The sequence below is a fragment of the Vanellus vanellus genome (genome assembly GCF_965231255.1).
Source record: "Vanellus vanellus genome assembly, chromosome: 7".
NCBI classification, from domain to species: Eukaryota; Metazoa; Chordata; class Aves; order Charadriiformes; family Charadriidae; genus Vanellus; species Vanellus vanellus.
Window position 1 is genome coordinate 31,333,629 of NC_138912.1, and position 22,898 is coordinate 31,356,526.

Here is a 22,898-nt window from a genome sequence, read left to right on the forward strand (position 1 = left end):
TACCTTAGGACCAGAAACTTGTTTAAAAAACAAACAGTGATTTGCCACAGCATCCAAGAAACAAACAATTAGCATGTATAACTTTGCAGTGATAAAAAGTGAACCACACAATAGCAAAATGAGCTCTGGAAATGTTAAATTAATGAAGCAGACAACAGACATCCCTACTGGGTAATTTAACTGAGTCTTAGGCTCTGGTACTGGTATATTAATGTACAATAACCAGTCTCTCCGCTATCTTTTTCTGCTTCATCCCTCTTCAAAACCTCATGACCTTACCGAATTATGCTGTTACAGTGCCCACAGAGAGGAGTTCGACTGCTGGCTGGAAAACGCTCAGCCCTCTGAACTGTTCCCCGGGCTATTGCAGGAGCCTGGGAAGAAGTTGAAACTGGAGATGGGTAAGCAGAAGTTGAGGCAGGAGATGGTACTGGAGCACCCCTTGGTAGGATGTGCTTTGTGACAGTGGTGGTGGTTTTTCCGGGTGCAAATTTCTGGGAAAAGGAGTCATCTGTTACCCAGGGAGGGCGGCTTGCAGGCTCAGCGTTGGCAGGGGTGTAGGAATGAACTGATGCTGGTGCTGTTTTAAATATCCCAAAAGAAACCAAGAAGTATTTTAAAGTCTTTTCTTCTGATGGCAAAACAGCAACACTTATCAAAGGGTACTCCACGAGACGCAAAAAATAAAAGCTTCAGATGACACTTAATTATGGTCTGTCCCATTATTGCTCATTAATTCTGGACTGAAGCCAAGGATATCAGCACAATCACTGACTTTTAATCCACATGCATTACAGAAGTCATTGCCTACTGGCTTTTACAGATTTTATGGACACCATTTTCAAGGGCATCTCTTCATTTTCCCGTAGGAATGGATATGACAATTCTGTGATAATTTCAAGGACTGCCACATAATCTGCTTAAGGTCAAAAATAGAAAGGCCAGATTCATGTAATAAAGCTTTTGATAATTTCAGTAAAAAGTTATACTTAAATTTTCATCTCATTATATTCATTAAAATGCAGCATTTTCCACAGATGTCACAGTTACCTATCATTTGTAGGTTTTACTCCTAGGTTTCTGAAGAAAAACAGGCTCTCACAGGGAACACAGAGAGCACTGGAAGCAATATTGCAGGAGCCACTTCAGCTCACATGACCAGCAAGTCAAAGCCAGCAGCACTTAGAGGAAGGCCAGACTCGCGGTTATGACTGATCTCAGTTCAGTTCTTGGCTCTGCCACAGATTTCCTGTATAACTTCCAGCAAAGCGTAGTATCTGTGTGCCTCAGTTCCCATGTATAAAATAGAAATATTATACTTCCTTTCTTCCACCCAGTGGCTATCACATAAAATCTTCAGTGCAGACTGCCTCTGTGTTTGTATGCACCAGGCTCTAATCTTGGGTGGAGCTTTATCACATAAAAATAAGCAGAAGCTAGAGCCTGCACATACCGACAAGTTTTCCCATTGCCCTGCTCTTTTCAAAACGTGAGATTTTGCATTGTGCAGGACTGAAGACACTGCCCAAGAAACTGCCTCACTTTGCCAAGTATGGGAGCACTAAAAGTTTTTCCTTTGCAAGGAAAACAAAGTGTTAGTTTGTGTGAGGAAGAACAGAAGCTTGAAGAGTTGAAGTGTTTTGCCCAAATGAGGGAGCACAGATTTGGGAACAGAAGTCGGTTCTACTGCAGTCTAGGCAAACACCCTGCATAGTAGATCCCAGTGCCAATACAGTGATGACTAAATACTACATTTACAGTTTTAAGGGGCTTGCAGGTAGAAAGCTGTTTCAACCAAGAAGGTGGTTACAAATGTAATATGGATCTTTCTGGATAATTAAGTCGTGAGGAGATTATGTTCTACTTAACACTCCTCCCTTAGCCCACACCCTGCCACGTAGAATAACATACAATGATTACTGGCAATTGCAAGTGCTTAAATTGCATATATATCAATCCACTGTGATCACCCTAGTGATCTCTGATTTGCTTCTTTTTATTAAGTTCAGAGTTGAATCTAATGCATCTTCTTGATAAAACTTTCTTATACTACAGCATCAACAAAGTTTCTGCTTCATAAAACTGTATCCCACCTTAACCTGAGGCTTTTTTTTTAACTTGGGAATGGTAAACAGTGTTTAAGATTTCAGAACAGAGAGTTTATATGCAATCTCTTTAAACCCTGAGGCTGTTGCTATTTATGTATTACGGTATTAAGCTAGGCAAAATTAGAAGGCAATATTTCATCTCTAATTGGTAAGTTCAAAAAGCTCCCACCTATGAGGCTCTCTTATTAAATAAGGTGACTTCTAGCTCACTCAGTTTTGTGAAAGGATTCTCCCTCCCCAAGAGCCAATTCTTGTTCATGCAAAGTACGGCAGCCTATCCCACAGAGGGCCTAACAAAATGGTCAGATATTCAAACCCAGAGTTCCAGAAGTGAAGAACAAATGCAGTCCAGGTACCATTTTTTTATGATTGTCTTTAGTAAATTCAGTTTACCACCTCTTAGTTTTTCAGTTTTTCTTCCTTAATCTCACAACATCGGTGTTTTATATTTCAAGTTTGTTTAGGCCAACCTATGTAGACAGCATATGATTTATCTGGGTTCAGATTAATCTAGACTCCTTTGAAGGATAGACACTGGGGAAGTCTTTCATTCTCTCTACCTTCTATTTCTTTTTACTGTTATCTATCTTTTCTACTTGCCATGGTAAAATAAAGCAGCAAAATAATTTTTTTTTCCAGTTGCTGAAAGAAGATACCAGGGCAATTATTGCAAAATAACAAATGTCGGGTGTTTGCAACTGCTCTGAGTTCTCTTTTCAGCCATTATCATTTAATTTTACAGGCTGGATTGATTACAACATATTTTCCCCCTGTGAACAGGCTGGAATTACTATTGATTTAAAGTAGTGTCATTGCAATGTATTAGAAAGGTTTCACTAACTCTGAGATTTTATCTGTTGTTATTAAGAGAGAATTATTGTCTTGTTGTCTTATAGCTCTATCCCAAAGCTCATATGAACAACTCTCTTGTCTTAGTAGCTACTGCCATACAAATTCACCTTGCATGTTTACGTATTTCAAAGTCTTCCAACATACATACAGTAGATAAAAGATGCTGTTTGCTGGTAAAAAGTACTAAGATTCAGTAGATCAGAGAATAGATTCTCAAAATATCAGTATTGTATGAGCTGACCCCTAACTGTTCAAAAGTGAATAACTAATTCAGTAACCCAGCCTCTATCACCTTGTTTCTCTCAGCCCTCAGACTCTCATAGAGTAGGAGAGGAAGAATGGGACTATTGTTATCCTGAGAGAATGGCAGGAGAAGTTTCTCTTAACGGCCCTAGGAACATGCCAATTCCCTGCTCTGGGCAATTTGGAATTCTCCACATCAGCTCTTCATTTATGGTCAATGGATAATTTTCCTCCAGAAAAAAAGGTGTGTTACCAAAGATTCACTTAGTAAAGATTCATATAGTCTCAAATGGTTTAGTCTTAGGTACAATTTCCTTTTTTTTTTTTTTTTCTTTGTTAGTAGAACACATAGTTGTTATTCTTCATAATAATTTTCCAGTAACAAATGTAATTCATAATCATAGCTGATTTGGCTTGTTCTACATTTACTGGCCGCATCCTTGAAGCCCAGAATTTTCCTATATACTGTTCCAGTATATAGTAGATGACAGACAAAGCAGTCAATGCAACAAGTCCTTTATAAAATGACACTATTCTCATTCAGAGGAATTTAAAATGAAAGATGGTACGAAACCTGCTGTTTTAGTATTGAAGGTGCTTAGGATTCAGTAAAAAGTTCATTGAGATCTGTGAGAATCTTTCTACCAATTTCTACAAAGAGCAGATCAGGCCTTTACACTTGAGCACTTTTACATACATGAGTAATCCTATTTGGACTTATGGATTTAAAAGGAAAGATCTGCCTTCTTACTTTTAGGTATCATGTTACTTCATAGTATAAAACTGGCATTTGAGTTGCCTGGAATATATGAAAGCACTATTCTAGCCTGGGAAAGCCTACAAGAAAGGAATACAGAAGTATTTTCTGCCATCTAGTGGACCCTGTTAAGAAAATAGGTCTGTGCTCCTTTTAAAAACGGGTTACAAAATTAACAGGATAGAGAAGGCAAACGATTTCAGAGTTCACAGCTTTCCCTATAGAAAGAAAACAAAGAGTTTTAGTAGCAGAAAATTCCCACCAGAGTTAGGTTAGTCAAAGCAGTACTCTTTCTTCGCTTTAAAGTGTAGACTTCCTGATTACTTCCATCTGAGCCAGGTACTCAACAATGCAGTTTAATTTTGAGATAGGTTTCAGCGTAAACAAGATTTAGCCCTATTATTTTTTTCAATCTAAGACAGATTAAAATAGTCTTGTAAACTGTCTTAGTGACTGATTCAGGTTTCTGGATATCGCATATTGCTGCCTGTTGTGGGCCAGCAACTTCCAGATTAAAACACCCACCATTTTTAAGGGAATCAAGTCATCTCATTCCCGCTAACACTGAGGGCTAGCATAAAGAAATTCCTCTTCTAAATTCTTCATCAGAAATCCTTATAGTAATCTCCACTATTTCGGCCTTTTTACACAGTGGACTTACAAAAATAAAAGAAGTCTAAGAAATTATTTGCCAAAGTGAGAGTGTGGTTATTGCAAAAGCCTGAGGTTGTACTCAGATTGGAAGAAAAAGATGGATTTTGTGATCTCGTATGTCATCATTTGAGAACAGCTGGTCCTCTCAGATTGAGGTTGTATTTTACACTGCAGGACAGAATTTATATGCATTAGCAAAGTTGGGTGAGGAAGGTTTCTAACTGTCTTGATGGTTTGTTGCAAAGTATTATTGATCATTCCAGTCTTTCACAGGAAATGCTGTTGCCTCCATTTCTTCCCAAGTGACAATTTCCCATTTGCTCAGGACTGCAACTGCAACTATCTCTAGGGCCAGCTCACATTCCAAAACCAGTATGAATTGCTACTACATCAAATACCTAAAACTTTTAAAAGGTACCAAAACAAAAAACAAACATCCTCAATAAAATCTGTCTGTAATCTCTTTTGTACCTGAGTCACTTTGGGGTTCAATTATGAAGGTATTTTAGAATCCCTTTTTGGATATTTCAAACTCCTGAACAATACAGGGAGACTTACTGTTTCTTTCTCTGCCAACTTCAATGCTATTTGAATTTTGTCTTTGTAATACATCACATTAGATATTATTCCAAATTTTCTCCTGTCCTCTAGAGTACATTACATCCTTGCATTGTCTGCAAAATAAGAATTTTCCGCATGCAGGCAGACAATATATATAGCTGAAATAATTTTGTTGTATACATAGTGACACAAAACATAGTTTCCATACTGTGTATTTTAAGCCTTTATTGAGAGGCAATGAGGCTCAGAAACAGCAATATAAGGAATTGCAAATAAGATGCCCATCACAGGAGAAAACAAAAGCATTGCCTTTTATTCCAAGTCTTATTTAACAGCCAGCTTTCTCTTGAACAGATACAGCTACTAATTGCATATAGCTACAGATTTATTTCTGTGGCTGGTTTGTATATTGAGAACTGGAATTTATACTTCCTCCAAATGAGCATGGCGCTTAGTATCAATCAGTGTATTTAGGAGATATTTTGACTTGCCACAGTTTGCTCTATTCTGCATTATGGAAATAAATCCTCTGCCTTCATCTTTCCTTCTTTTGCAAGACAAAAATAATAACATTTTCACACTTAACCAAAAGCAAATGAGAAGCTGAAACCTTTATTTACTTTGAGACCCTTAGATAGCTCAATAGCTCTGAACTGGCTTTTTCCACCTTTATAGCTCAAATATAAAGATCAGTCAATTGATCTGTCTGTCTGCTTTATGTCCAAGTAAAATTCTGCATTGGTTTCATTTCAGTAGATCCAGAGATAGAGCATTATAGAAGACAGAGTTTAAGATTGTTAGAATTCTTGGCCTTTTCATATTTACTTGCCTGTCAAGATATAAATCAACTTTTTAATTCTTTTGCTAAGATCACAACAAGCTTAATTTGAAACAGAACTGTATGTAGACTTATACTGCTGCCTCATTTAATTTGTTCATTTTGAAGGTTCACATTTTGGTCATCAATGGTTTTAGAAGTTCACTCCATTTGTAACACATTAATACAAAGGGAATTTAGATAGCATCAAGGAGCGTATTTTCCATGTAATGAATAATCAAATATGTTCCTTCAGTAATTGGATCTGTGGGAAAAGGAAGTATAGCATTATGAAGTACCTTAATAGGTCATTCTTTATTTCAAATATAAGCCCGAGTTTGAGGAGTTCAATATACTGCCTTACCTATTTTGCAAATACATCCTACTCAAGCAACCTTCACTTACTTTATCTCCTTCCTAAGCTATTTTTATCAATACTGAAATGTCATTGGGCTCCTAATTGGGCACACTGGGTTATTTTCCAAATTTATTTCTTTTGAAACATCAGGCTACGCATTTTTTATCACAGACTTTTTCCCTTACTTGTGTTCTTTTTCTTCCATTTGTTCCACATTTTCACTCCGAAGCAGAATACAAATACAACATAATCTTCAATCTTCAGATAATCTGAAGCAAAACTACCAACTAGCAGAATTTGGTTCCACATATATAAATCTTTCCTGATATGTGTGTGTCCTATTACAACATGTGCATTCTTTGTATTTTCTTTTTCTAAAAGAAATGTATGTGCATTTCTGTTCCGAATCCTTTCGGTACTTTGAAGTCATCTTACCTGGCTGGTAGACAGAGGGCTTTATGCTGGCAGTAGTAACAACTCTCGGTTTTGAAGTAGCAGAAGCAGCAGGACTTTCACCGTAGCTTCCAGAAACTGGCATTGGTGTATATGGCTGATTTGTGTTTCTAAAACAAAATGAAGGCATGAGAAACTTTATAAACAGCAAAAGTTACTGATTATGAAACAACAGATCTGGCAGCTTCCAAAGCACCCCGAGAGGAACTGTCCTTGAGAGCTACAGAGAGAATACTGCGAGATTCATTAGTCTTTATCATTGCTAAGAAAGGCTTGGACAATTCTTCGGAAAGAAAAATTAGCTGAATAAGGATTTTAAATTATGCCAAGTTGCTCTTGTCACAGAAAATAGCTTGCTGAAGGGATATGACAAATTTATTAAAGAGTTTAACAGTTTAACATGGGATCAGACTTCAAGAACGTGCATAAAAAGTTTGGGTTTAACAAGGGATCAGACTTCAAGAACGTGCATAAAAAGTTTGGGTTTTCTGTCCTTCTACAAACACACAGGCCTGTTCTTGTCTAAGATAAATCAATGAGGGATATCTCGTTGACTTAAAAAGATATTGGCTCAGCACTATTACTACTACTAAAAATACTAACTACTATTTATAAGCATTGTACTCTTTTCAAAAAGATTTTAGTGACCTTTAAAAAACATTTCTGGAACTAACTCTTTTGCCTATTTAGACTGAAACCACAATTTACATTATTTTTTCTAATGTTCAGATTCAGCTAACCCAAAAGCATCTGATATGCAATATTGTGATGGAATTTCTGCATTCCTAGTTTAAAAACATTTGCTCAGGATTCCAAACATCAATAAGAAATATTTTTTTTTTGTATTTTATGGCTCAGATGGCGATTCTCAGGTTGATTATAGTAACACATTGAAATATGAAATATATGCCTTTTCTATTTGGCTGTTACTTAGGATAATTCTATTTGTAGTGACTTTGCTTCGTAGTCTACTAAAAGAGCATTACAAACAAAGCAAGAGAGAATAAAGAAGTACAAGGAAGGGAAGCAACAGATAAAGAGATGCGTGCAGTAATTAAAACCATTCACTATTGAACATCATTCTTACTCACCCTGAAAACATAGTGTTACTTTCTTTTTCCCTTAGTTTTCACTATCTGTATGAACCAGATCCCTATACATATGTGCTGATGGTTTAGGAGTTATTTCACTAGTGGCTTTGTCTATAAGAAAACATTTGTCAGCATAAGAAAAGTGTCCAGCTTTGCCAGACCATCGGTCCATCTTGACTTATACTTTCTTTAACAGTGGAAATAGATGCCATCTGGAAAGAACGTGTTATAATTTTTACATAGGGCAAACCCAGCACATTCCTTCCAGTACAGGTAAAAAACATTCTGACAAAGGTAAACTTTTGATTTTTAATTTGCACAAAATAAACCTATTCTCACAACAGAGCTTTTTGCTACTCTGACAGTGCTTATAGATGTAGTTCTCATAGCGTTGCTACCTCAAGCTAATTTATTTTGTCTATTTAGTCACACCTGGAAATGTAGCTATTGTACTATGACTATAGCTAATTATTTCTGTATGTGGTCTACAGCTTAGAGCTGGATTTGAGTCCACTGTACCATGAGTAAACAGGACTCTCCAAGATAAACTATTTTAGTGAATTTGTATTCACTGTAAATTCTGTTGTGAACTGTGTTGTGATTTTGTAACTGCCAAAGTTGTGCTAAGCGCAGTAAGACTTTTTACTGTCCATTCTCATCATCTGTTTCCTGTTGATACCTCTTCATCTGTAGTGCATAACAACATACTGTACTTGGGGTCAAGAGGACCACTGCTCCTACCATAGCACAGACAGGAAGAGGTACACTTCAGGTACACCAGCTTCACATACAGCTTTCAAAATGCCTAAATACACACTATTGAAAAACTTTTCCCTGTTTTAAAATCTACTATTCAAGGTAAACGAGACAGAAACCCAGTAAAACATACTTACCTTTACAGGATCAGTGATCAATATTTACAATGTGGATTAAAAGCTTTTAAATCATGTGTCATACAGCCTTAATCTGAAAATGGCATACACTCAGGAAAGTCTACTCCCAGATGTGCAGGTCCATCGGTAGAAAGACTCATGTGAAGCTCTCTTAGTGCACAAAATACATAAAGAAGTTCTGAGCCAGATTGGTGATACTTAGACTGTCATGAAGAAGAATGGTTATTCAAAATTCACGTTTCCCAAAGTTACTAGCGTGATAAAACCGTGCCACTAGATTTTTTTTTGTATGTTCAGGGAAATGAAGTTGAAAAAAAGAAAACCAACACACACACACAAAAAATTGTATTCATAGTACCAAAATCATGGCAAAATGAAAAGAAGTCAACTGCTGAACTCTTTTACAAGTGTGTGATGCGTATTAAATACAGTAAGGAAGATAAAAAGGCTTGGCAATGAGAAATAAAGTGTTACACTACACCGTTAAGGGTTTTAGTGAAGTTAAAAGATTTATCAGAATTTCTGCCAAAGAAAAGGAAATAGCGTGTGATTTAAAAGAAAGAAAAAGAAAAAGAAAAAAAGAAGAAAGAAAAAAAAGATGTACTAAGGATAAAAGATGCTTTAATGGAACAGGAAGCAACGGCATCTTGAAAAGCAGTGAAAGCACCCTTACTGAATTTCTCTGTAGCAGCCAATGGCATGTGACAGGCAGCGAATTAAATACTGGCTCTGAAAACTATTAGTTGTCAGAAGAAGAGAGAGTAATTATTCCTAAGCAGATAATTTTTATGTTAATACTTCACTAGATGCTTACTAGCAGCAATAAACTGGTTTGTTAAGTGCTTTTAAGGTAGAGTAGCTGCACAAAACATTTTTATACCTCTGCTTTGACTGGTAGCTGATGGAGGTGGAAGAATGCCGGTTGAAACTAAAATGAGACAAAAGTTGTATTTGAAAAAAAATTACCAAGAAAATTGGGATATCTTGTCCTACAGTGAATTTCCTTATGAATAAAAGGTGCTCTTAAGTGCTAAAGTAAACAACATGTACGTATTTATAATCACATAAGATCAGTATTACATTACATTTTGCTTATCTCATTTAAGCTAGGAATCATTTTGAAACCTGAATAATGGTAACATAAATAAATGAGCTGAGTAAGTTGCTCCATAAGTCACTTTCATCCAGTTTTGCTCATTCTTTAGTTGTGGAATTCTAATTCAACCACTGGACTATTTGCTTTGACATTCACCACTTATTTGTATTACAACAGAAAAATAAGTATGAGTTTCTTTTTGTCAGTGTCATAAGCTTAAGCTGCATCAAATCTTAAAAGCAAACCTCAAATGAACCAAAGTCCAAAGATCAGCTAAATTTCCTAGATTGTGAGGCAACTAGGACAACCCCACAGAAAGGACAGGCTGGAAGCAGTTGAAGCAACATCAAGCCATCATGTTGAGCTTTTCCCTTGCAGTGCCATTCTACTGTTCATTCGCTAAACAGAGTCTTAGGTAAACAGGTAGATTTTTTTTTTCTTGGGGAAACAGCATAATTTCAGAACATAAATGATTCATTTATGTAAATACAGATAGTACTTAAAAGCCTGCACAATGTGTGATCTGAGAAACAAGAGGATTCAGAATGAACACAGCTCCTGTCTAAATGCAGGGCAGTGCAGGGCTACATGGCATCAATCGCATCCCAAAGGAGCACAGCCCACATTTGCCAGAATTACCAGAAGCCAGTTATTTTCCCAGCTTCTGGAGAAGAGTTTTTCTTCCCTTTTGCACAGGCACGGTGCTTAGATTAAAATCCTAGGATCACAGAAGCCATACCTTCCTTTCAGAACCATAATCATCGTTTCTCCTCTTTTTGTATTCCCAGAGCACTGTCTCACTTGTTGCCCTGCTTTTACCCTCCAGATAGAATAACCAATTGCATAAAGAGCTTTGTAAGTTATTTAAAACACTCCTGCTATTCTTTCTTCTTTGTAAGTAGGATCGTGAGTGAAAAAGTAAGATAACATTGCAGATTTAAAAGTAAGTAAGAGTAACAATCAGTTAAGCATTAATGACTGACTTGAAAAATTCCTCTTTAGCACCATTATAAGGATTTTACCCATGTTAGGCGTTATGTGTACAGCCTTGCTCACAAAAGCAAAATCACTATAGAACTGGATCTACCAAAGTTTAAAATCAGATTTAAATAATTCAGGACATAGATTAAGAAATCCTCCTGCATTTTCTTGGTGGACCTTCTTAAGGTATCTAGAAGGAAAAAAACCCAAACAACAAAGACTGGAACAATGGTGGTAAAATCTCAGCCTCATTCTACCTGAGCATGTTTTACAGGATGGGGATACTGTTGTAACTAAGGTCATCCACATTTTATTTTGAACTAAAATTATATGAAATGCTGCAATGCTCCAATGCTATATGTCAAGCTGAAACTGGGTTTTTAAGTCTGTATTTTACCATGCTAATGAATTGCTTGATACCTAAATGAAAACTATCAGATGCTCAAAAATTTGAATTATAAATTAATTCAGAAGCCAGTTTTAGTCCCTTGTGTTTGAATACACTAGCTGTAATACGACAGATTTTAAAACAAACATGGAAGAAGCGCATAAAGAACCTATTTCAGCTGCATCACAGCCCTCCAAAAACAAACTAACAGAGTTGGCTTCTTGTACCTGATTATCAGGGAACCAATTGTCCTACAAGTTTCTGATTTGCCTTCATGTCCCAAGGCTTGCTGAATTACTGAACTTCCAGGAGAGGTATTAGCTAAGACAATAACATTTGCCTGCTGGTAACAGCCTGAAGCGTATGTCAGCATGATACCTGTGTTATCCACAGGCAAGTAAGGTTTTAGGGCAGTTGTGTATAAAGCTGATATGCTGTAGATCTTATATCTTTGACTTAAATAATTGCCAGGTGTGAGCAATATGTTTTAGTAATCTGATTAAAGCATCGCTTTCTGAAAGGGACAGTTGTTTTTCCTAGATTCACAGAATCTTTCAGGTTGGAAGAGACTTCAGGAGGTCTCTTGTCTAACCTCCTGCTCAAAGCAAGGCCTGCTCTGAAGTCAGACTCCATGTTTTATCCAGTGGTGTCTTGAAAACCTTCAAGAATGGAGATGCATAGCCTCCCCCAGACAAGCTGCTTCCTTTCAAAGGGGCAGGAAAGGGGTAATATGGTCCCTGCCAATGTAACGCAGGAGATAAAATTTACTTCCAATTCAAATGTCGTTTAATACCTCAAGGAGATCTTTTTATCCTCATTACTCATTAAAATTGTGATTCATGCTCATTAGTCCATATTGATATGTAACTACAAATGGATTTATAATTTCAAGGCCTCACACTGCTTCCCTTCTCACTGTTAAAGGAATGGGAAATTAAAGTGAAATGGATAAAGGCTCGATCAAGAAATGGTATTATATTAGCTCTAAGATAGCCATGCAAGTTGTGTCAGCAAATAATGGCTACCTTTATACTAATTTATTAGCTGTTCATATGTAAATTATACATAATTGTTGCTTAACTGTCATTTCCAAGGCAGCAATGAAAACAGCTCTTTCATGGAAGAGTAGATTTATCCCAAATGATAACAAAAGATACCTGCATCTAATTCTTGTACCAAAAGCTACGCCAGCAGTTGTCAATCTGTCCCAAGTAACTGTTATACTTTATTCCCGACCAACATAGCTACAGTAATTCAATATGAAGAGTGCCTGTTCTGGGATTCAGAAGGTCTATCCATAGTTCTGTGATTAATACAAATGAATTATGAGCTTCTTAAATTAATAGCCTTCAGTGAAAAAAAAAAGTATGCATGCATTAACCATTTTGTGAAAACATGCCTTCTGCCTATTTGGGCAGCCTTACTTTAAGGATTTTCTGTGATGATAAGCTGTCTGTCTCTGAAAGGTTTCTAGAGATCTACCACTTCTATAACTGATTTAAAAGCTCATGATGCTACGATTCACATGTTCATAACGGTTTCCAAAGTTTTTAGATGACTCCATGTACAGTCTTATAACTCAACAGTTCAATTTTAGAATGGCCCCCCCGACTAGCAGCAGTCTCAGTGTTCAAATCTATGTCTGTCTCGGCCTAGTCAGAGAGCTTCACAGAATAATAAAAACAAAATCCAAAAGAAATTTTATTTCTGAAATAGAGCCATTTCTTAAAACTAGAAAATTTGTAGTTTTTACATTTTTAAAGTGTGATGTGCTCTTTAGCCCTCCCCTTACATCCTCCTATTCAAGAAATTGTCCGTGACTGGATTTTTTTTCACTCAAGTGTAAAAATGCCTTTCTAATCTTGGATAGGCAATAAACTAAATATGATTAAGATTTTACCAATGGAGTCCTAAAAGTGATATATGCAATGCATCTGTGAGTTTATCTTTCTTCATTCCTCCAAAATTGTTCATTAAATTAAATTATTTCGTTATCTGATTGTTTTTCTTGAAGGGGAAAAACCAGGGCCTTTTTTGACATCAGTACTAATTTCAATGAAATATGCATAATATGCAGAATAATATGCAGAAATAGAAAGTGTTACACGCAGCACTACTACTACAGGCAGGCTTCAGAGACCTATTATTAGCTATTATGTGCAATCCTCACTGAAGCTAGTAGAATACCGAGGAAATCTCTTATACAGATATGTAAAAGTATACTTCTTATAGCAAGATTTATATGGATCGTAAGATATAGACTGATGAAACATGAATAGATGTCCTCTGTCTGGCCAGAGTAGTTACCAAGGCTTCAACTTAAGTTCATGTTGTGAACTCAACTGAGAGAAACACTAAAACTGAGTCTTTTCTTCTGCTCAGAAGCAATAAATAGGTTTTACATGCCAGCGTTTAACCAAGCTCAAATATGCACAGTTATTGTTGCTTAGGGAGCAAGGGACTTTCCCTGGTTATAAGAGGCTTTTAACTGTCTCCCACAACAACTATGTAGGACCCTCTTCTCACAGAGATACGTGATCATTCCAACTGACTGAAAGAGTTGGACAGATTGTCAGTACAACAAACAGTGGATGAAATAGTACTGGTGACATTTAAGAGCCATATCACAGGACTGAATGAAAAAGCAGTGTAAGAATTACTTCTGAAATGCACTGAGTCCTCTCCCAAATAACAAGTGATAGGACAAGAGGAAATGACTTCAAGTTGCGCCAGGGGAGGTTTAGATTGGATATTCGGAAAAATTTCTTCAAAAGGGTTGTCAAGCATTGGAACAGGATGCCCAGGGAAGTGGTTGAGTCACCATCCCTGGAGGTTATTTAAAAGATGCGTAGATGTAGTGCTGAGGGACATGATTTAGTGGTGGACTTGGCAGTGCTGTGTTAATGGTTGGACTTGATGATGTTAAAGGTCTTTTCCAACCTAAATGATTCTATGAGTCTTACAATGTGACAATTAGGTCCTCTTCAAGTATTTTATGATGGATACCCACAAATAATGAATGCTCTAAATAACTCATCACTTTGGAATTTTGGAAGTTCATACATAAAACTAGATGTCAATGGTAGTAAACACCCTTGCATCTCTTCTTACCTTCTATTCTTGATAACATTCTGGTGACATTCACCAACTTCATAATTTAATTGAAACTAAAGTTATGATTAGTGTACTTCCACTCAAATAAACAGAATTACATCAGCAGTTAATTTTATTTCTGATGTTTTATCAACTCCATACAGGAATTGCATCCCCTAGGTAATTCCCATGGCCGTAAACAGCCGTGCTTACATCCTAAAATTCAGAATTCTTCTGATCTTCTGTTCTGTAGCTATGTCATTTTTGCATTGGTTTCATTGATGTGAAGCCAACCAAAATGCTTTCAAGTACATACCTACGCATAGCACTTAACTACTGTTTTCTATGATACACTCGAGAAAGATCATTATACTTCTTGATGTGTAGCCTTCAAACTTGTGCGCTTTGTTCATTTCAAACATCACCTTTGGGTGACTTTTATACCTTTTTATATCAAGATAAGAGACACATGGATAATTGTAATCTCAAATGTATTGATGATTCGGGTTTCATTACTTCTGAAGATTGTGTTCAAGTAATGAATCTTAAAATCTACTGCTTTCTCCTCTGTTAGTTTTGACAAAGTGTTAATGAAAGCAATGAAAAGACTTAGCAGTGAGGCAGTACAGCAGAATTCTCTCTTTCTAGTGATAGGTGCTATCTTTCCCTATCAGTGGTCTTTCATTAGTCATGATTAAGAGCATAATAAAAGGTCTGTGATTCCTGTGATCCTGTGTTTTCACCAAGAAAAAAAAAAGAAGTCTGTCATTGTCAGCCAGTGTCACTAAACAAATATTTTCATTTTAAGATGGCAAAAGCAGCACAAACCAACCGAGATAGCTTTGTTCCAAAAAGATCTTCTGGTCGCATACCCTAAATCTAAAAGGTAGGTGTGTCCTAGCTTGGTTTATGAAAGATCAGCAAGGCGGCTATTCCTTTAAACACATCATGCTTTTCAACAGTCTCTGCCAAGCCAATCTCTTAAGAAGCTGAATACTTTAAATCAGAGAGAGCAACACAGAATAAAAACAAATTAAGTTAAAAGAAAAAGAAAAGAGCTTTACAGATATACCTAGACTGAGATGAGATAGCAGATGAAATTGTGGAAGCTGCTAAGGACATGTTCTTGGACCCATGGAAAGGCTTAGGCTGTGAAAGAGAGCTGGGGGCTGCAAGCACTCTGCAGAAGACACATGAAAGCATGTACAACATATTTTAACAGGGACAAAAATAGTGACATCAAAATCAAGCTTTGTTGGAGTTCAGATACAGGAGGACTGCTGCATAGTTACCAGGAACAGGTTTTCTGTAGCATACATCTGCAGACTTACAGAATAGCACAACCAAGCACACTCCTACAGAACACAAGACAAAATGCACACATTATGTAAAAATTTAAAACTAGAGTCTATCAATAACCAAGAAAGACAGTATTTCAGGACAGGCCTTTTGTCAACGATACATGTTTTTATCTGCAAGATCTGAAGATGTTTGAGTCTGAATTCAAGCTAAACTTTTTAATACGCAAGCAGTACCAGACAAAAGATTCTCCTATTTAAAGCACAAGTCATTGGCATGATTAGTTTAGGAGAGGCATTTTATTTTTGAAGTATATATTAGATAATCCATTTTCTTCGTGTTACAGTTTCAACTGAGGGATAAAAATTACTTAAACCATGTCATTATTTCATGTGAAATTGCCTTGCAGCACAGTTCTGAAGTACAGAATAATACCTTATTCAAACCTCCTTTGCTGGCTGGTTGATTGATTTTCTTGCACTGGAATAAAAACACTGGAGTCCTGTCGGTCCTGGTTAGGTAAAAGCTGACTAAAGTGAGAAACTAAGTAGTTGGTATACATAAATAACTTAAGTCAACTAGCAAAAATTAAACAAGAAATAGAGCCAAGAGAACATTTCCAATTCCCTTTACACAAATCTAAGATATGACAGACTACATCTTAGGTCTCAATTATTTAAAGTAGTTTACATTACTGGAAGTGTGGTTTTCCTTGGAATTTTAAAGCATGCTAAAATAGACATCTTTTCAGAATATTCATGTAGCAAAAAAACAGAGAAAAGAATAATATGCACCAAAGCAATTCACTCTATCTCCAAAATTACTATAATGTAACTGACAGCAGTATAAATCCCACGCAGTTCTTTACAGACTGACAACTTTTAATACACAACAGTAACTCCTACTGTACTACAAGTGTTATGAATGCATACCTCCTTGAAACTCACTTTAGGCCTGTAGCTAAATCTCATTAGAGAAAAGGGAGTAGATAAATCTAATAGAAATTAATTGACTTAATACCTTACAGAGCAAGCCAATCATCAAATGTGTGGTTTTATTGACATATTGCTCATTGGCCACCATGTTTTACTGACATCCGCTATGATACCGTAAGCTCAATCACGTGAGTGAATGGCATTTTCTAATTTTCCATTTCACATCATACTGCAGAAACACTATTAAAAGAACCTTCATTCAACCACTGTAACTATTATGAGGGCTTATTTTGGTTTTATTACAAGTGGGGAAAAAACATTTCCACTTTTAACCCAAGATTTGCTTTCTGAAAATGTAAGCTGTACTGCAGACTCCAAGCTACGTTTTAGGGCGGTTTTATTTTGCGAATTCCTTGCAAACACGAACAACATACTTCAAAATAAGAAAACACACCAAAGTATATAAAAGCCTATAAAATAGGTTACAGCTTTTACATACTACATTCTTAAGTTAAGAATGCGTATGCAGCATTTCCAGAGCCATACAGAGGTGTATCTGCGAAAGGACAAAGCAATGAAGCATTACCTTTGGAAGGAGGATGAGAAAGACTCTTGCGCTACTGAGGTGGTTGCTGGCGGTGTCATCAGACTGGCTGTATTTTGAGCAGCAGTAGCAGGCTGATGTGCTGAAGCATGTGGTGCAGGAGCAGAGGCAGAACTGGTAGACACCGGAGCATGCTCAACAGGGGTACTAATTAAGAGTTAAATTAAATAAAACGAGACGCATTTTAAGAAGGTGCGTATTTAAATGTAGAGCATAAACCCTACTATGTTTGAACCTGAAGCTGCAAACATAGTAGCAGGCTGTGTTACTGAGGGAAAAGCACAATTATGCAAAGAAAAAAAAAAAAAGACATTTGTTAGGCCTTTTCAGATGTGCAGCTAAGACTGTAATGCAGTTTTGGTTCTGCTTGACTGAAATTTATCCCAGGTGTTCTACGGCACTTAAGTCCTGCTCCCACTGAAGCCAGTGGCAGGAAACATGGCATGCGCTACTTAAGTGGTTGCAAAGAGCCTGTCACAAACTCTTTGAGCTCGGATAAATTTCACCCAATATTTACTCCTGGACCCGAAGTTTATGTTAGGAGCAAACTTTTTAATTAGATGAAGAAAAGCAATGCAAAGGATATTATCACAGTCTTGAGTCAGCAGGTTTCCTGCAAGTTCTGAGAGTCTAGAAATCCAGTCAGCACAGTTTTGGGTTGGGTTTAATCAGTTTTGTGCATACAGGTGGTGGAAAGATGTTTAAAAGGAGTCCACTCATCTCTGACCTAAATTCACCTTACGTTACACTGGCCAACCCATCAAACCTCTTGCGCTATTGTGGCACAGATAACATGGAGCAGAGAAATATTAATGTTTAATTCATTTTCTCTTTATTTGATTGCATAACAGATTAATTGAAATGAATAAAAATAATAAAAATCTAGTTTCATATCCTGTGGCCATTTTAGTAAGCTACTGAACTACAAGTATATCTCATCACCTGCTATCAGATCATTCGGTGCTCATTAACATATTTCTAAGCCTTGCAGCTTCTCTCAAATTTGGAAAGTATTACTCATCTCTTACAGACAGACAAATGGAGCAAAGTTATCTATTAAGACAGATTTGCAAGACAGCTTAGTCAAAGCCATCCACTGCTAAGAAATGAACCAATCATTTGGGAGGTTCAGTTTATTGTCTTCCACTAGCTCTTACATCAAATGAAAAAAAAACCAAAACAACCGCAATACATGGACTTACAAGATTCAAGTTCTTTGCCGACTGTTTTGATGAACTTAATATCAATAAAATAATAATATGTACATTCATTATTCACTTGTCAGTAAACCTAACAAAAATCACTAGGTCATTTAAAATTAAAAGATGGGAGAAGGAGAAACAAGAAAAGACAAAAGCTTGATTTTGTGTTTAAGCAGATTTTACTGTGGATTAATTATTATCCATGGAACAAATAAGCCACTGAAAAATAACTTAATTGCAATTTGGTTTTTCAGATTATTGTACTATTTTGGGGCACAAACTTCAGTGACAATATAAGCATATGTCCCCCAGGCAAAAGGGACATTTTTCTTGATGCCATATTATTGTGCTGTAGATTCATTTCCTTTAGTAGTTATCCTAAGAAATCTTTTTTTTTTTTTTTTTTCTTTTAAATCAGGTCATTACTGTGCATGACATAGTTGTCTCATCCATGAGCAGTTGTACAAGAACATAATGGATCTATTTCTACTTCTTTTGACCTAACTCATAAGTATATTGCTGCATCTCTGGGTTCTTACAAATGACTCCTATCAGGGTGATGGAAGCCGTTGATTCTCTTGTGCAACGTACAAAGAATGCCCAAAATAATCTTTCCTGAGCACAGTCAGTTTCAAATAATAAAAGAAAGCTTACACAGTTCCATGACTGTTTTTCAGCCAAACCTTAGCCCTTAAACAGTCTTTCTCTCAGCTTTTTTTCCTATGTGAATATGCCATTGTGCAGATATTTTCTCTGTCTTTCAGCCATTCTCTCTAATATTTTCTTTTGCTTCTCTCAGAAGCACTGATTCAACAAGTTCTACTCCTCAGGACCTAGAATGAGTGCTAGGTACTTCAGAATTAGTGATACTCATTGCTCTTCAAGAGACTGTCCCATTTCCCCTGTCCTCCTCCTCTTTGCCTTCTTCTATGGCTTAGTAGTCTAAATGATGCTGTCTTATTTCTGCTGAATATTTTACTGTTTGATTAGCTGAAATGGAAGTGTGATTTTTATGCCCGCCAATTTCAAAGTTGAATGCAGCCCATGACAAAAGCAGAAAATCAGTATTTTCTCCCTTATGAGTTTCATATATATAACAAATGAGCTCCTGAAAATTCTCAGCCTGTTTGCAATTCTGGGTTTCAAATCATCACACCAAAAGTTTTGCAACAGTTTTGCAAAAGTTTGTCCATCATAATATGCATTTGAAATTCAGATCACTTCTTCCATCTTGATGCATTTGCATTATGATGTAAATTCTTCCGCTTAGCTAATACAGTACCAGTTACACAGACTATGTAGCAGAGTAGCTGTACATTTGTACGTCACAGCTATAGGTCACGGGCTAGTCCGTTATGAGTTTTAATACAGGATTTTTGCAACAGTGGGTACTGGAATGATCACATTAAAAGATGTTAAGTCAAAATTTAGTATTATGCATCTTTGATTTGGCAAAGAGGAAAGGACTGAAAGTATACCGTACATAAAAATGGAACTTAATATATGTTCTAAAAACAAATACAAACTAGGATTTCACCGATTTTGTCTTTCTAATTTCACTGACGTGAAAGGGAATTTGCTACAGATTCCAAAAGAATCAAGACTTCATACCTTGAATAGAAGAAAACAGTGAAGTTATTTAATTGTTGTAATGATCTCCAAAATGTTAACCAAAACACATACTCAGTGACATATATTTAAAAGGAAGAAAAAAAAAAAGAAGATAAGAATACGTGTGGACATGGATCTGTATGGAGACAGATTTGAACTGGACAAACACATATAAATTAAATAAATGCAAATATACTGGAGTACCTTATAAAATTTAAAAGAAATACAAACAAGTTTTATCTTGCGTGCTGTTTGTAATAGTTCTTTTTATGCGATTAAAATGTTAGAGGCTTGATCACCTTCCTGCAGGGTAGAATATATTAATTAATGGAAGAAGGAATTGGAATAAATATAAATTAAGTAGATATAAACTGAAAAATCAGGGTGGTCTGGTTACATAAATTATATGCATTTGGTAACTAATTCTCTACTCAGTTTTACAAAATGAACCCAGACTAACTTGACTGGTTTTAGTTTAACCACTATACATTTTAAATAATTTTATTTAGATATTCAATTAAAATAATGTAACTTTTTTTTTTCCTGCTCAAGATTGCATCCTTTCCAGATTTTCAATTTTTTGTGTGGTTATTTTTTTGTTCTTCAGGTGCAGAAGAATTTTAAGAAATGATAAATATGAATGCTGCTTTATAAAATAGATCATCTATTATAACAGCTTAATTATTACATATGTTACAGAGTGTTTTGTTGGTTTTCATACAGTTCTTCTGTACACTTTTCACCTTTACAGTATTTTGCATTTTTACAAAAATCAAAGGAAACGGATGTTCTCAAACATTTCAATATTTGTGGTAAAAGGTAAACATAAAATGCATGATGTGAGTAAGTTACATGGATGATCACAAACACACACACATCTCTTCTCAGCTGATTTTCACTCATGAGCACAGATCAGTAGAGGTTAAGAGGATAATAATGGTTAACAACCATAATGAGAAAACACAGCAACAAACACACTCTAACATTTAAAAAGTAAGTGCAGATTATACTTCTTTCTCTCAGTAAAGTCCAAAGTTTGAGACTTTCTGTCCAAATAACAATGAAATGGATTATTAAAGCAGTATTTAGTCTCCTTTACGTAACGCATGAAGTTCTTTTTGTTTCAAATCCTCCAACAAATCTCTTGTAAAGAATTGAAAACATAAGGAACAAAAATAAAAATACATCAGCAAAAATTATCTTACTGTAGCATCTGTAGAAAAATATGCTGGAGAAGGTGTTTAGAGAAAGATTTAACATGGAAGAGTTTTGCATTTAAATATGGGAATGTTTGTAGAAATACAGTGACTAATACCAGGTGCTGCTTCTCTGCAGAAGGTGCTTAATGACTATTGTCTCTATATTGCAGGTGAGATCCTTAAAATGTAAAACCCACATGAACTAGAAGTTGCTGGAATCTGTAGAACGTGGATATCTGCCTTTTAGGCCATGGTCATTTCTGTCTGAAGGAGTTAGAGGTTGTTATTACCAAACCATTCCAAAGCTCCAAACCAGGTCAGTTATGCAGTTACACATCACGGTGTACCTTTGATTACTGGATGAAGTAAGAGGGACTTTCTGGCCAGTACTGATGAAACCGGCCTCCCTCTGACTTGTACCCGCTCCAAGCCTCACAGACCCCTTGGAGGCCACTGGCTTAGCATTGTCAGTGTTGGCATCCATGGTGGATGATTTAGGAGGATGCCAAATACTTGAGGTCACATACTGTGGCGCATGGGTAGTAGCTGTAGGCCTGGGTAACAAAGATTACAAGGGGATTTGTAAATGAGGTATTTATTACCATGTCACCAATTTCCTACGTAACAGCAGGGATTTGAGGGAGAGACAGAATTCCAGCCGCAGAAGCAGCTCATTGTTAACTAGAAAAAGGTTTGTTCGATTTTTTTAGTTTTCAGAGATACATGTGCTTACTGTCTACCGTACCAAATAAAACATTTTAGAATGCTAATACCTGGCCCTTTAAGACAGCAGTTATTATTTATACACAGTAAAGCCTTCAGAAAAAATAGCCAAAAAGCAAAACCTCAAACCAGGACAGTGCTGAACCTCATAACTGAAAAATCAACTTAAGTCTAGGTTTAATAATGAAGGCTTTATCTTTCTGTCTTTTCCTTTTCCTGGAAGAAGACATATCTGTAAATATCCAGTGTCCTCTTTCTGTATTCCCGAATTCCTTATGCCATAGGAGATCATCATGATATGGCAGCTGAAGTCATGACAAATCTCGACAGTTTATTAGTTTATTACTGCTTTAAGACCAGGAAAGGCTTTAAGAATTAAAAAAAAGGTACCTTGTGTTAAATCTGTAAACCATATTGCTAGGAATATCAAAATAAGACACATAGCAGAGCTGTGATGATAATGGAGGTGGATAAGAGCTATGGTACGACAAACCATGCAAGATTAAGGCAGTGTTGTGTGACACTAACACCAGTCATACATCAGAAATTGTTCCTGGTAAAGTAAAATGAAATAAAATAATAAATAAATTTAAAAAGAGAGAGAGTTCAGTGTAGCAGCTGCATAGTCCTGTAAAAGATTTTACACAAATGAAACCACTAGTGAAATGCTAACACGTGTAACTTGTTTTTTCAATTTAATTTACATACGGTTGTTATACAGGAATCAGGGGTTTTATTTCATTCTTTTGACATAATCAATTTAAAAATAAAAATAATTTTTCCTTACTGTTCCAAGTGCCAGCTGCCATTGCTTGTGTCATTAATAATGATAATGCTTGCACTTGGATTTTAACTCTATGCAACCTTTGTGAGCAGTCTTATAAAAAAAAAAAAAAAAAAAAAGAAGTGGTTGCATGTTGTTTAGGCAGGAATCAACAAGACAGAGGAAAGCAGTGAGATAGAATTCTTTTCATGACAAA

General features: G+C 36.2%; 1 protein-coding gene across 1 annotated transcript in view; it reads right to left on the minus strand.

The window, feature by feature from the left end:
* LDB3 (LIM domain binding 3) overlaps positions 1–22,898 on the minus strand; it is a 127,973-nt gene that overhangs the window by 9,922 nt on the left and 95,153 nt on the right. The window contains exons 10-14 of the mRNA XM_082486794.1: positions 17,166–17,330; positions 15,418–15,525; positions 9,668–9,715; positions 6,786–6,913; positions 280–580 (exon numbers count right to left, since the gene is read on the minus strand). Of these exons, the coding sequence (XP_082342920.1) occupies positions 280–580; positions 6,786–6,913; positions 9,668–9,715; positions 15,418–15,525; positions 17,166–17,330 (750 nt within the window). The remainder of the gene's footprint in view (positions 1–279; positions 581–6,785; positions 6,914–9,667; positions 9,716–15,417; positions 15,526–17,165; positions 17,331–22,898) is intronic.